The 14,903-nt window shown below is 33.3% G+C and overlaps 1 protein-coding gene across 2 annotated transcripts in view; it reads right to left on the minus strand.

Annotated features, from left to right (window-relative positions):
* KCNT2 (potassium sodium-activated channel subfamily T member 2) overlaps positions 1–14,903 on the minus strand; it is a 368,862-nt gene that overhangs the window by 257,723 nt on the left and 96,236 nt on the right. For both annotated transcript variants that reach the window (XM_068538563.1, XM_068538562.1), the window contains exons 2-3: positions 2,907–2,986; positions 585–684 (exon numbers count right to left, since the gene is read on the minus strand). In XM_068538563.1, the coding sequence (XP_068394664.1) occupies positions 585–684; positions 2,907–2,986 (180 nt within the window). The remainder of the gene's footprint in view (positions 1–584; positions 685–2,906; positions 2,987–14,903) is intronic.

Genomic DNA, 14,903 nt, shown 5'->3' on the forward strand with positions numbered 1-14,903 from the left:
AAAATCCCCCAAAACTCTAATTCAAAAAGATATACACACACCCCTATGTTCATTGCAGTAGTGTTTACAATAGCTAAGATATGGAAACAACCTAAGTGTTTATTGATGGATATATGAATAAAGAAGATGTGGTATGTATGTATATATACACACCCACAATGAAATGTGTTATTCAGCCATAAAAAGAAGGAAATCTTGACATTTGTGACAACATGGTTGGACCTAGAGGGCATTATGCTGAGTAAAATAAGTCAGACAGCGAAAGACAAATACCATATGATTTCACTTATATGTAGAACATAAAAAAACAAAACATGCTAACAAAACAGAACTCATAGATTGTTGGTTATCAGAGGAAAAGGAAGAGAATGGGGTAAAATGGGTAAAGGGGATGGATTGTATGGTGACATATGGTAACTAGACTTATGGTGGTGATCACTTTGTCATGTATACAAAGATCAAATTATTATGTTGTACACCTGAAACTAATATAATGTTATTTTTACCAGTTTTACCTCAAAACTTATAATACAATTCAAACTAATAAAAAGAATATTGTAGAAAATCAGACAAAGATACCTTACCATTCATTTCCTTGTGAAGGGTTTTCTAGTAGCACTCGGATTATGTACAAAAAGCAGCTTAATAATTTGAGAGAAAAATTGAACAGACGTATTCTTAGACCTTTAAACAAACAACAAAAATTGCATTTTCATTTGAACTCAGTCCACAAAAGACTACAAAGAATTGTCAAAAATATCAGCTTTAAGTACAGCACTTAAATTGTGTTTAGAATCTACAATACCATAATTGCTTACCCACTCTGAAGTTCTAGGTGGCTAAATATTGAAACAAAAAATGAGAATGACACAACGTATGAACCACAAATGACAGTGAATATTATACACTAAGAGTAAATCTACATTTGAGCATTCAGAAGCCACAAAAATCATGTCCAATCAAGATTGGTTCAAGTATGCTTAGAAGTTTAAGCACTTTATAGATCCATGAATTTTGGAATAAATTTTAACTAGCCAGAAAATCTAGCTGTTTACAAATTCACAGGATTAGTTATAAATCTTGTATCTTCTGAGCACCTGGTAGGTTTGATTGTAGAGAAATTATAATCATGTATATAATTATATATTATACATTTAATTAATAATTATATAATTATAGAGAAATCCTAATAGCATATGCTGGGAAATACACAAGCACACACACACACACACACACACACACACACACACACACACACTTTTGAGACTTGACCAACTTTTTACTTTAGGTTTAAATACCAATGAAATCTTAAAAAAATTTTTTGTGGGAATTAAGACTGCCATGTATGTATCTTTGAAACTGTGTCGTTCACAGTTATGCGGCCTATAATACTTGATGATGAAGAAGAGTAATTAATATTAAGCAAAATGTGCTTAAAGTCTGATTAATAGAAGCATTACCTTTCCTGCAATTATCAGGTGGTAACTGATTCACAGATTGTGAATAAAATTTTGAGGTCTTCCTATAATTAATTCTCAATAAAATCTGGAAATGAAATGTCATTTTGTTTTTACTCTGCTATAAGTGAGTGTACCTGAGGTAACATTTCTTAACAGTAAAAGGTTAATGCTTATTAATTGTGTAATTTTTCCTGGGTTTTCCTACTAAAATGCTAGGTACTTATGGGCTACCTTCTTTATAAAGTCTTCTAAACTGTTAATGAAATTGCCCTGGTTTTATAGAACTGATCTCCTCAAATGACAGCTTAGTCAAAGCTGGCTGTTGTTAAAGTATTCAAATAATACATCTATTCCTTCTGGCCTGGAGAAAGAAAATTTTTAGTAAAATTTTTTAAATTTTTAAAATAAAGGAAACCTTCTATGCAAATGATGTGGCCTCTCCAGGTAACATCTATTGGTGGGACCACCTTGGGAATTCAAAACAACTGGATTAGAAAAGCATTAGTTATTATTAGCCTAATCCTAAAACTAACCAGCCATTAAGATTCTCTAACCTGTGTGCCTGCAGTCAGTACTTGGGTAACTGCTCACAACTCAAGTTTCTCTCTATGAACTCTATAGAAGCCCAACTTACTTTAGACCACCCCAGGAGGATTCAGAGGTCAAAATTCAAAGAGAGCAAAGTCTACACCAATCTAATGTAGACCTCTCCAATGCTTCTTGACATCTTAAGCAATAATCACATGAAAAAAACTGCATATTGGTTCATTATTTATGGCTTTTTCAAAGTACGTGGTACTAGGGGAAGGCAAGTATGACTGGCACTTCAACCCTGAACACGCTTAGAGGTCAGTGATTATGCTAATTTCATGCCTCCTTGAAGTTCCAATGTTTCCCAAGTTTCTTTGATGATAAGGATCACTGGGATGTTATATGCTGAGCTTAGCTCTATACGTCCTGATTTTAAATCTCCCAGGGGAGGATGCTAGTAATCTGTACCTTTCGGAACACCCTACATGTTTCTTGTTATTAGGTGTGATGGGGAAACTCTTCCCTACTAAATCACTAAACCAGAAAATTATTCCCCATATAGTCACTTGGAATCACCAGAGTCTTCTCAAAACAAGTTTTGGTATCCCTCACAGTTAAAATATGGGGAACCCTCACTTAAATGATTTTCCTCAATGTTCCTACCAATCCAAATGGTCCACTCAGAAGTCTACTTACTGATGTGGGATTTCGAGAAGTAAAATAGTCAAGAAACCTTGACTTGACACCACCAGATGTAACATCTATTGTTTTCTGAACTTTAATGCCTGGCAGACAAGACTATCAATTTTACTTCTCTCTATAAAAGATATTTTGCAAAAGGATTGCAAAGCTGGAATTTTTTAAGGTAAACATATATACAAATACATAGACAGGGGGATAAAATGAAAGACTTACTTGATCTCTGGTTTTTGATAAAAAATAACTTTAGTCTCTCTTTAAATGTGTTTTCATTCATATAAAATTCAACTTGCACCCTGCAAACAAAAAATAAAAACATAATTAATCTAAAGACTAATATATAAGAAAATAAAAATAAATTATTTGGTGTGATACATTGTATACTTTGAGTGAATCCCCACCACAGAAAAGGAGAATTGAGTAAAATGCTGTTTTTTTATTTTTTGAGAGAAGCAGTTACTTTCCAATTTTAAAGATATAGTCAGTTCAAATATCATATGTAGTTGACTTGATTATTTGTATCAGTGGATATGATGAGTGGTATGGGTGATTGCAAACAGCAATAATGCAAAAGTCTTTCATATGTGTTTTTGGAATAATTTTTCATGAGCGTTTTCCTAATTCTTTTCCCTGTCATCAGAATCAACTGCATGCTTAAAAAATTCAGGTTGAACTAACCACTCCAGATCTACTGTATCTGAAACTTAAGGGACTAGGCCTGAAAATCTATTTTTAGCAAGTCTTCACTTTATCTTGAGACTGTTTGGGACACCACGTATGGAACACTTTACCTTTTTATTTATCTAGCTCATATTAAAATATATATGGATCAACAAAGGAGTGGTAGTGCAAGTGGAATGTTAAAGTCACCATAGAGAAGTTACAAACCAGACAAATCAATTAAGGGACTGAATATTCTACATTTAATCTACTATAAACTGATACCAACACTCTAAAACATAATAGCATTCTAATAAATGCATTTGCTTTCCCCTAAATTCTAGCAAACTTCTCTTATGTGATAGGGCTTAAATAATATTTTCAAAATACTGAGTGAAAAGAAACATTGTGTTCAGTGCATGATGACTTGTGAATAATCATCTGAAATGTTCTTAGTTAAATAGTCTCAAACATATTTATTATAGGTTAGGATTCCAAAAAACTTAAGAAAACATTTTAATGCTTACACAAACAACAAAGACATAATTTCATTTTTCCTTATGTGACAAAATTTTGATAATGTAATCTATATAAACGAGATAGTTTTTTGTCTGTTTTGTTTTGCAGGAATACACAAAAGAGATAAAACTGGAGAAAAAATAATTGACATGTACTACAGAAATATTTCACTCCCAAATTCTAAGCTGCGTGTTCAAGAAGATCCATGAATATTTTAAAAGCAATCTCTTAGGCCATAAAAACAAAAGCTCTTTTGTCATCAATTGCAAAATAAGTTTTATCTGTTATACCTTCCAGAAGACTTGAATTGCTCTTTTTCTCTTATTCCTAAAGAAAATATCCTCACCCATAAACATTTTTTCTTTTCTTTGCATCATTTTGTCATTTACTGTCCTCTTTTTTACTTTATATGTAAAATCGCAAAAATCAACACATAAATCATGATTCTCTTTACTTGTTAATTTCTTTAGCAAGAAGCCATGAAAATTGCAACAATATCTTCTAGCAGAACACCTCTATATGCATGCCTGTGTGCATGCACACACCACTTCACATATATGCAAACCTTCACACTCACATGCTATAAAAGTACGTGCACACACATGCAGTCCCACAACTCCACTAGTATCTCGGAAAGCCATGATTGGCTCTGTTTCCCTTGTTTATCAAATGAAAAGGACTTTATTTTAAATAAAGCAACTGTAACACTGATATCAAGCTAAATTAGTTCATGTTTGCTACGGATACAAAAGCAAATTTGAGAGGACATATGGCTACTGCACAAGTAATAAAGCAAAGGCCATGTAGATTTGCTTCCTAGAATTATCAAATTTATAAAAATATGAGTCCATTCTTCAGTTAATATCAGGAGTGCAGTACTGGGTATATAATTGAGGTGCATTTTTCAACTAAAATGAGATCATCTAAAGCCTGAAGCAAAAAATGAGGGATCTGGAAAGTATTTAATTGGATGACAAATTTAAGGAACTGGAAATGTTTAACCTAAATGTGAAGAATGCGCACTAACAAAATGGCTGTCTTTAAATACTGAAGTGACCATCACTATTAAAATGAGATGATTCATAATATGATGCTCTATTGTATAGGATTAATTATAGAAAAATATGAGAATTATGAATGATATTACCCGATTTTGAAATGGCCATCATTATAAAGTGGAGAGCTCGCCAATCCACATAAATGTGCCAAAGACTAGATAAGAGCTTGCAAGTGACTGGATTCTTTTCCTGAGGTAAAAACAATTTTGCATGGTGTGAGGTCTCTCATTAAATGACTTCGAAATTCCATTTTAATTATAATATTGTGTGAAGTAAAACTCTTCTTTTTTTAAAAATTATTTTATTTTTTTGGCTGTGTTGGGTCTTTGTTGCTGCGTGCTGGCTTTCTCTAGTTGCGGCGAGAGGGGGCTAATCTTCATTGTGGTGCGTGGGCTTCTCATTGTGGTGGCTTCTCTTGTTGCGGAGCATGGGCTCTAGGTGTGTGGGCTCAGTAGTTGTGGGACATGGGCTCAGCAGTTTTGACTTGCGGGCTCTAGAGCATAGGTTCGGTAGTTGTGGCGCATGGGCTTAGTTGCCCTACTGCATGTGGGATCTTCCCGGACTAGGGCTCGAACCCGTGTCCCCTGCATTGGCAGGCAGATTCTTAACCACTGGGCCACCAGGGAAGCCCAAAACTCTTAATTAATCTAGCGATCTCTCCAAGTCAATATCACTGAGGACCATGGATGATATTAAAGCATAAATTTATACAAATGCTTTTCAAAGCTAAAATGCAAAAAACAAACAAAAAAACAAGCAAAATGCTTCTTGACCCATGTCTTCTATCAGGTACAAAAAAATGTCCTTTGGGTTTACTATTTATAATATGGAATGGATTTTTCTTTTATTTGATCCAACGGCAACTCTTTGGGAATCAAGGCCACTTAGCGTACTGTACAATTTCGGGAACTCTCCAGCACCATAAAGTTCTCTAGTACTCAGGGATTTAGGACAGAGTTTACTTTTTATCTTTCCCAATTTTTTTCATGATTTTAGTTGATTTTAAATATCCTCTTGGTATTTCCCTTTCCAGATTTAAATGGGCTTTTCCTTCCTTCCTTCCTCCTTTTCTTCCCTCCTTCCTCTCTTCTGATCTTCCTCTTTCCTTCTTCTCTTCCTTCCTTCCTTCCTCTTTTATGGCCTGCCTCCTCCCATCTAACTTTATCTGAATTTACCTCCATCCAGGAGGTCATTTTAGCGGACTCAAACTATATGGTTTTGAACAATACACCAGGGCAAATCTGCCCTCATCACTCCTTAAAATGTCATTTTTCCACATGTTTACACTCAAAATAAGATTAAGATCATTTTGTCACATTTATCCCAATATAATAGTGGAAATGGGTGTATTTAATAAAAAATAAAGTGGAGTTGCAATCCTTATTAGGCCATATCTGTTCTTACTGATATATGTTACCATTGGTTAATAACATTATTTTTATGTTGGTCAACAATGTTTTATTTTTTTATTTGGGCAGATCCTATAATTTTGTTTGCTATTCTAAAAGTATTTTGTTCCAACCTTTAACTTTTGTTTTTGATACTGTAATTGACTACCATGTTGAACTCTCTCATAGGTAGTGATATCTTTCAGGTTTATTTTCTGAGTTTTCTAGGCAGACAATCATGTCATCTGGAAATCTCCAATATTTGTATTCCCATTTTATTGTTCTTGTCTTATTACATTGACTAGAACTTTTTGATGAAAAAAAAGAATAATCAAATAACCATGGTGTGCATTCTTAGAAGGCTTCTAGTGCTTTAGCAGTAATTATATTGTTGACCATGAGATTGCAATAAATACTCATGTTTTACTAAAACTCATAACAGGAATGAATGAATGTTGATGTTAAAAAAAACCTATCTTGAATCTATTAGTTGATGGTACATTTTTCTTTTTCTCTTGATTTATTGATTTGGTAAATTATTTTAATAGTTTTTCTATTAGGTAATTATTTTTTTCAATTGTGGGATAAGTTGTTTTCGTAGTAGTGAACTACTCATGTAATTTACCGCTGGATTCATTTTCCTATATTTTAGGAGTTTTCTTCTATGCTCATAACTAAGATTGATGTGCTACTACCTTTAGATTATTCTAATATCTTCAAATACAGACTGAAAAACTCTCCAGATATTTTATGCTCTGGAACAATTTTAAGTATATAGAGATTTTTTTGTATAACCATCATCAATTTGTCTTAACAATATCAACTGCATTAATACTGATTTAAATGCTTTATTTTTTTCCCATTTCCCATTGCTCTAGTTACTTGAATTTAGCATAAAAATTATGCAGGATCTTGTTAAAAGGCAGTTTCCTCGTTTCAGTCTTAAAATTCTTGTTTACTTTCTTTAAAATACCAAAAATAATTCTGACCCAGGTTGTCAGTGCACCATTCTTTCAGAAACACTTTTTTTTTTGCTCTAATAATGCTTTGGACTCTTTTTAGGATGCCAAAGTTTTGCAGATATTCTCTTTTGGAAATTATGCTACATACAGATCATTACCAAAGGAAAATTCTTCCTCTGTGTCCACTTGGTGCTTTTCCCTTCCTGCCTTCCTCTGATGCTGTGATATTGGTCATGGAGTCCAGGTACCTGTTTTTCTATTACTACACTCATTCAAACAAGGCAATATCTACCTGGACTTTCTGGTCTAACTGGTGTTCTTCCCTTCCAATCATTCTCTATGATGGTGACAGTAGCACTTCTTAGTCATATGAAGTAAGTCCATTAGATTGTAGGCTCCATGAGGGTGGGGCCCATATTGCTCATGCTTATGTCTTAAGTATCTCTTAAGTTACTTGAGACCTATTAGGGACCTATTCCTGTTCAATGCCTGAATGAAGGTCTCCAGTTCTTTCTTTGGTACAAACCTTAAGGACTCTGAGTCGATAGTGTAGTGGAATAGATAAAGTCATCTTCCTTTCCTTAGGTTATAACTATTTTGAGGATGCAAAACTTGGGTTTGTGGTGAGCTGAATCCTCGTAAGCTCTTATTCCAACTTGGTCTACCTTGTGATTCACGATCATTCCCTGCAGGTTTTTTTTTTTTCAATTTTATTAATTTGGATGTGTTTGTTTATTTGCACCATCCCCCCATGATTTAATGAACATTTAGAAAAATATCCACTACTGTTGATTGATTTAATTTTTACAGTGTTGCTATGACTTGGGTAAGGCAGCCATCAACTTTATTTTATAGAGAAAAAACTTTAATTCAAATAATTTTAGCGACTTGCCCAAATTTATAGCCAGTACTGAGACAGAATTGGGACACTGATCTTTCTGTTACTACTTCTTGCTTCCTGCCTCCTCATCAAGTTAGTTCTTCATTATTAGGAGAGTTCTAGGTCACCTGCAAAGTGTTACAAAAGAGCACTGCAAACACCAAACCCACATAGGGGTACTGAGAAGTGTTTGTTTAATACTGCCCTTTGATTATTGACTCTAACCCAGATTCCTATCCATTTCCAAATATTCACTCTTAACTTCAGGTAACTAAATTATTTAACAGAGCTACCATTCAAGTGGAACCTTGTAAAAAAATAAATTAAAAAATAAGCCTACCATTGATTTTTCATTTTAAAAAATTAGTTTCACCAGTTCATGCTCAAGTGCTTCCAAAGGCCTTCTACCTGGCTTCCAATCTTTACTACATGCACAAAAATTAACCTCACTTTAAATACTTTGGAGTCCCTCCTAAAGCATTTCCCAACATCTTTTGGCCCATCTTATTCTTTTCAAAATTATGCAAGCCTAACTTTTCCACCTCTTTTAGTTGGTAACATCTTACAAGGAGGCAGAGATTAATTCTGGAGACTTTCAATAGCATTCTCTGCATTTTAAAAATAAGATTTAAAATAATGTCATTTTCAGAAAGGGAAACCAGCTATTATTATATGCATATGTATATATATATATATATATATATATATATATATATACACATATATATACACATATATATGTGTTTAAATAGATATATGTTTATATATAGTACATGTACATATATATGTGTTTAAATAGATATATATTTTTATATAGTGATGATAGATAGATAGATAGATAGATAGATAGATAGATAGATAGATAGATGTAATGGTAATAGGGAAAGATCCTGGGGTGCTAATCACTCATCAATTTTCTTTCATTCTGGATAATGCTGATACCCCTCAATAATAGCATTTATGCTTTTGTCACTCCTTGGTAATCACAGCTTGCTGGTAGCTGGAAATACATAGTTTTGCGGTTTCCACGGGAAAACAATTTAGAAGTCCACCCAGGAGTACTTTTTTATTCAAGTCTCTCTTCAGTTTGAAAACTCATGTCCTCATGTCAATGTCCATTTTCAGGACCTACTCTCTGTACTTCCCCATTTTTCTAAAAATGATTAAATTTAAGCAATCCCAATTTAACTTAAACCTATGCACAGGAAGCAAAACATAAAGAAAGCTAGGATAAGTATTTAGCTTTATTTAGGTATAAAGATACACTTTTTTCATCCTTAAATTGCAAAGAGATTTTGCTTCTTCATACCCTGGCCCAACTGCATTGTGGGGGGCAGGTCTGGATCAAGTAGGTATATATACATACGCATACAGGGTATAAAGATATATATATAAACAAATACATGAACATGCATAAATGTAAACATATGTTTGTAAAGTATAAAGCTGTTAGCCACGGGAAGGCGGATAAGCTTACATAATAACGACTACAGGTAGCATGGCCTCACCACAAGCCTAACGGCCTCCCAATCAAAACTCATAACAACTACAACATGTAAATCCTCTTTGCTTTTTCTGTATGCATATAAGATAAGAAGAGGATAGACGACACCATGTAATTTCTAACTCAGATTGGACTCTTGCACCAGTCATTTTACAGCCTTGAAGGAAAAATATAACGATGCTCCCACAGCCCAGGATTGCTAGGAATGGGCGGCATGATTAAATAGCAAAGCCCAGTTTGGGAAGAAATGTGTGTGTTTTGGGGGAGGGAGCTATTGGGTCTCAAATAGTCAGGGCATGGTCAACAGATACTAGTTGTTAGTATGAAACTGGAAATTACACAAAGACTTCCATATGCAATGAAAGAAGCACCTTTTAGTTTTATTGAATTCTCTGCACCAATGTCATAAGATTTTAAATCAGTTCTGCAAGCCCTCTCCCATTCTGCACCTCAAAAGTCATAGATCAGTAATAGTCACAGCTCACTGGGGACACACATTTCTTTAGGATTTCTTTTATTACTTATTATTCTTACTTAAGTTAACATATATGATTTTAATAGATAAATCATACTGGGTTGAACACAGTTAAAGACATGGTCCCACAATTTGGAGAAAGAGGGGGAAACAGTCACAAATAGAATTTCACTCAATAAATATTACAATAAATCGAATGGGTTTTCTAGGGAAACTGAATTTTTCCCCACAATAGTTTGTTGGTATGTTCATTTATTTGTTTATTTTGTAGTGTAGTATAAGAGCTAAGAGGGATAAGAGCACAGACTGTGGAATCAGATGATATGCATCTGATTATCAGATTCCCTAAGTTTTATTCTCTGTAAAATGTGGATATTATTTCCATTAACAGGTTATGAAAATTAAAGGAGATACTTTCTATGTGAGACAAACAACTGGACAATGGCAAATAACTTTTTTCTGGTATGTTGGTAGTTTAAAAATGTTCCTAGAATAAACACTTATAAAAGGAAAAACAAAAACTGTGGATCGCTGATGTCAGTTTGATGTAGTTGATTCCTCCAAGATATATTTGCTTAGGAAAAATGAGGATAAAAGGCAATAAAAAACTTCACTGTTTACTCCAGAAAACTCCTACAGATCAATTTATTGGGGACAATAGTCCATTTACCTAGGCAAACACATCACTTATTTATAAGACATTAAGACTTGCATTGTCTTGTTACTTATTACTCATTAAGAGTTCAAAACCCTCGCTTTGCTGTGTCGGCCAATGCTAAGTGACTTATCCTTTTTCACCATGAAAGATCCCTCTTACACCACTTGAGCCCTTATTCCAAAGCCTAATAAATATCTCACTTCTAACATCATCTTCTGAAGAATTGTTAATGCTTACTCACTAACTTCAGGGAGTTTAAATAAACTTAGTTTTGCTTCATTTACAAGCATCTGGTGACATGTCACTTATTTAAACAACAGTATAAAGGAAATTATCCTACATCTGCTGATTTATAACGTAATTATTTTTACTCAATCATAGAAGATGAAGGCCTAGATTGTCATTTTTAACACTGCATGGTAGTCTTCTATATATTCCTCTATGTTAACAACGCACCATTTTTTCACAATTCTCTTACATACATAAATGGATTTTTAGGCTTTGTTGGTTTATTATGAAAAAAATAAGAAAAAAATCATGCACTTTTCTAATAAATAATAAATATATTGTCTATATTTTTACTAAATAATATAAAATCTAAATGTCAAATCAATTTAAACCTATGTATATGACAAATAACATAGCAGTAATCCAAAAATCTGGTTATCATCTTATTTTAACAGTCAAATAAGTTTCTCTTAGAGTACTTTCCCAATACTTTTTTCCCAAACTGTCCAAGAAGGTAGACAATGATACAGTTAAAATGTTAAACTGTTACACTACAGAAACATTTGCTGTCAGTTTTGTCAGGAAAATTATCCAAAACTTGGAAGTAGGCAAAAGAGATTACTAGATGTTCTTGTAATAAAATGCTGGCCTTGACTTTGTATTTTCTGTGCATTTTTACAACTGTGGAGGAACAGACCTTAGTGAGCAAAGTTGTGTCAAGTAGACACGCAAAGAATCTCCACCCAACAAGAGAGAAAGCTCCAAAGGTTAATGCACATGGCCCCGTAGGACTTCTGGAGGTTCTGCTAACCCAACCACCTTATTCTGACATTGCCTGGAAACACCTAGCTTCTTCAGTACTCTACCAGTTTTAAATTAGTACTGTTTCCCTACTTAATCAATGAGTTGAATATAAGTTTTGACAAGTTTTCATTTCATATTTGGATGAGGGACATGATCTTTTAACCTTTTGAAAATTGTACTCTAACAGTTCCTCCTCTAATAAGGGCTTCTTATTAATTACCAGCATAATTTAAGTTGTCCCAAATGCTTTGGAAAACAATTTGGTATTTATATTATAAAATAAACCAAAGGTTCTATAAAATTCCAATCAAAATCACATAGGCAATGTTGTGGAACTTGATAAACTGATTCTATAGAGGGTGAAAGATTAAACTAAATAAGACATTTGTGAAGAAGAATAAAGAGTAGATATTTTCCCTACCTGATATCAAGACTTATGATCCTATAGTAATTAAAAGATTATAAGTATGGCACAGAGAAAGAAAAATTGATTAGTGGAATAAAACAGTCAAGAAATTGACTCATGCATATATTGAATATTATTATGTAACAAAGAGTATGACAGGTCAATAGGAAAAAGAGGAACTTTCAATAAATTGATTTTTTAAATAGTTATCCAAATAGGAAAAAATATGAAATTGGACCCCTATCTCACACCATATGGATTAAATCACCTTTACATAGATTAAGGAAACTTTTAAACTCTTATTAAAAAATAATGGTGAATACTTTTTTTGACATTTGAATAGTCAAACAGTACTTTAGATAGAAAAAGAAAATTATAAAAGAGGTTTTGCCTGGAAACATAGTATAAATCAATAAATAACAGATGGGCTCAGGAAATTCCCACAGCTCAATTTATAAATTTTAAATTTAAATTTTAAAGACAGTGGAAAGCAAGCTCACAACTGGGAGAAGATATGTGGATACAAAACCAGTGAAAGTTAAAAATCAAAAGTATATAAAGAATTCCTAAATCACTAAGAAAGTAACAAACATGTAGCCAAAAGATGTGAAATGGCATCTAACATAAGAGGAACTATATTGGCTAATAAACCAAGGAGGAAATGTTCAACCTTATCAGTACTCAGGAAAATGCAAACAAGTCTATTGAGATAATATTTTATATCCATTTAATTGGAAAAAATCAAGAAGCATAATAATGCCAAATGTTGGAGAGAAGGTAAATCAAAGGATTTCTTAATTGTAGATGGAGTATAAATTGGTGCAATCACTTTTGTAAACAATTTGGCGTTATCTAATAAAATTGAATATTCACATAGTTACAATTCAACCATTCCACTCCTAAATAAATGCCAGACAGAAACTTACACACATGCATGAGGATGCATGTACAAGAGTGTTCCAAAAAGCACTGTTCATGAAAGCGCAGAGAAAAATCAGAAGTAACTCAAATATCCACTTACAGGGAAATAGGCAAATCTGGCATATTTTTACAATGGAGTATTGCAGTAAAAATTAATGAAGTATGCAATAATATGAATGGATCTTGGTAACCAGATGTTGAATGAAAGATGCAAGTCTGAGACGACTACATGTAGCATGGTGCCCACTTTGTCAAGTTCAAGAGCATCTAAAACCAAACAATAACTTGTTTAGGGATACACATAACATCTGTTAAACTATATTTGTTAAAAGGAAAAGAAAAGCCAAAATGACGAGAGTGATGACCTCCAGGGGGGAGCAGGGAAGAGAGCAGAGGAATGCAGAGCTAGTTGTAAGTTATTAATAAAGTATTAGTTCTTTGAGTGTCCATAGGTATCTATGTATTAATAAATTATGAATAAATGAAGGAAAGAATGAATGAATGAATGAAATAAGAGTGTGTCCACAGCACAATATGGGGTGTTACACAAACTAAAAATTACAACTAAACTAATTCTGGGGATACAAAAGAATTCTTAAAGATGTTATATTTATAAAAACTGGGGGTGAGAGGAACTCTGGGGTGCTACATGAGAAATAATTTCCATACTCCACCAAAAAAGTAGATGACTCAAATCTATAACACAAGAAGGAATTTGTTACGGAGTCAGAGTGAATAGGGTTGGCAAGCTTGGATGGAAGGAGAGAGACACACCCAAGGCCTTTTCTGATATAAGAAATGGCAGGTACAAAGGGAAAAAAACATGTGAGAAAAAGTATAGTACACGTATGGAATTAAAAGGAGTTAAAATGGCTAGAGCACAGGAAGTGTATCAGGTAATAGCAATACAGGAAAGCAGAGAGGCAGAGAAGAAGCCAGATAATTAAAAGAACTTGAATAGAAGCCAAGAAATGTGTTCATAAACAGTGACTAACAATAACATGGAGCTACTTATTGAAAATACCCAAGCACTACACTGAACATACAGATGTATTACCTCATTTAATTCTCAAGATTAAGTACCCTTAATGGGTACTATTACTATTTCCATTTTACAGATTAGGAGACAGAGGCATTTGCCCCAAATCACACAAATCCTAAATGGTGGACCTAGCATTCACAACCAAGCAGTCTACCTCCCATACGCCTAAGCCTGATGATATATGAGCTTTAACCAAGAAAGAAAAATCGTGGTATATAAATCAAATTTACTTTTCTTTTTGCTATTTTTTACTGAGATATAATGGACATGTAAACTTATATTAGTTTCAGGGGTACAACATAATGATTTGATAATTGTATACACGGTGAAATGATCACCACAATCTAGTTAACATCCATCACCACACGCAGTTAACAATTTTTTGTGTGTGATGAGAACTTTTAAGATCTACTATCTTAGCAACTTTCAAATATGCTATACAGTATTTTAAACTACAGTCACCATGTTGTACATTACATGCCCAGGACATTTATTTTATAGCTGCAAGTCTGTACTTTGACCATCTCCACCCCAAATTTACTTTTTATTTTTTAAGTTATTGTATTTTTTTCTGATTACAAAATATAGTAAAACAGATTATAAAATATACAACCATAGCTGATAGACATTTTTGGAATTTACTGGATTAAATTTTATTGACACAAGAAATACTGCCTAACAAGTCCACCTTCAACTATTTTAGTTTAG

Source organism: Eschrichtius robustus, chromosome 3, assembly GCF_028021215.1.
Source record: "Eschrichtius robustus isolate mEscRob2 chromosome 3, mEscRob2.pri, whole genome shotgun sequence".
Taxonomy (NCBI): domain Eukaryota; kingdom Metazoa; phylum Chordata; class Mammalia; order Artiodactyla; family Eschrichtiidae; genus Eschrichtius; species Eschrichtius robustus.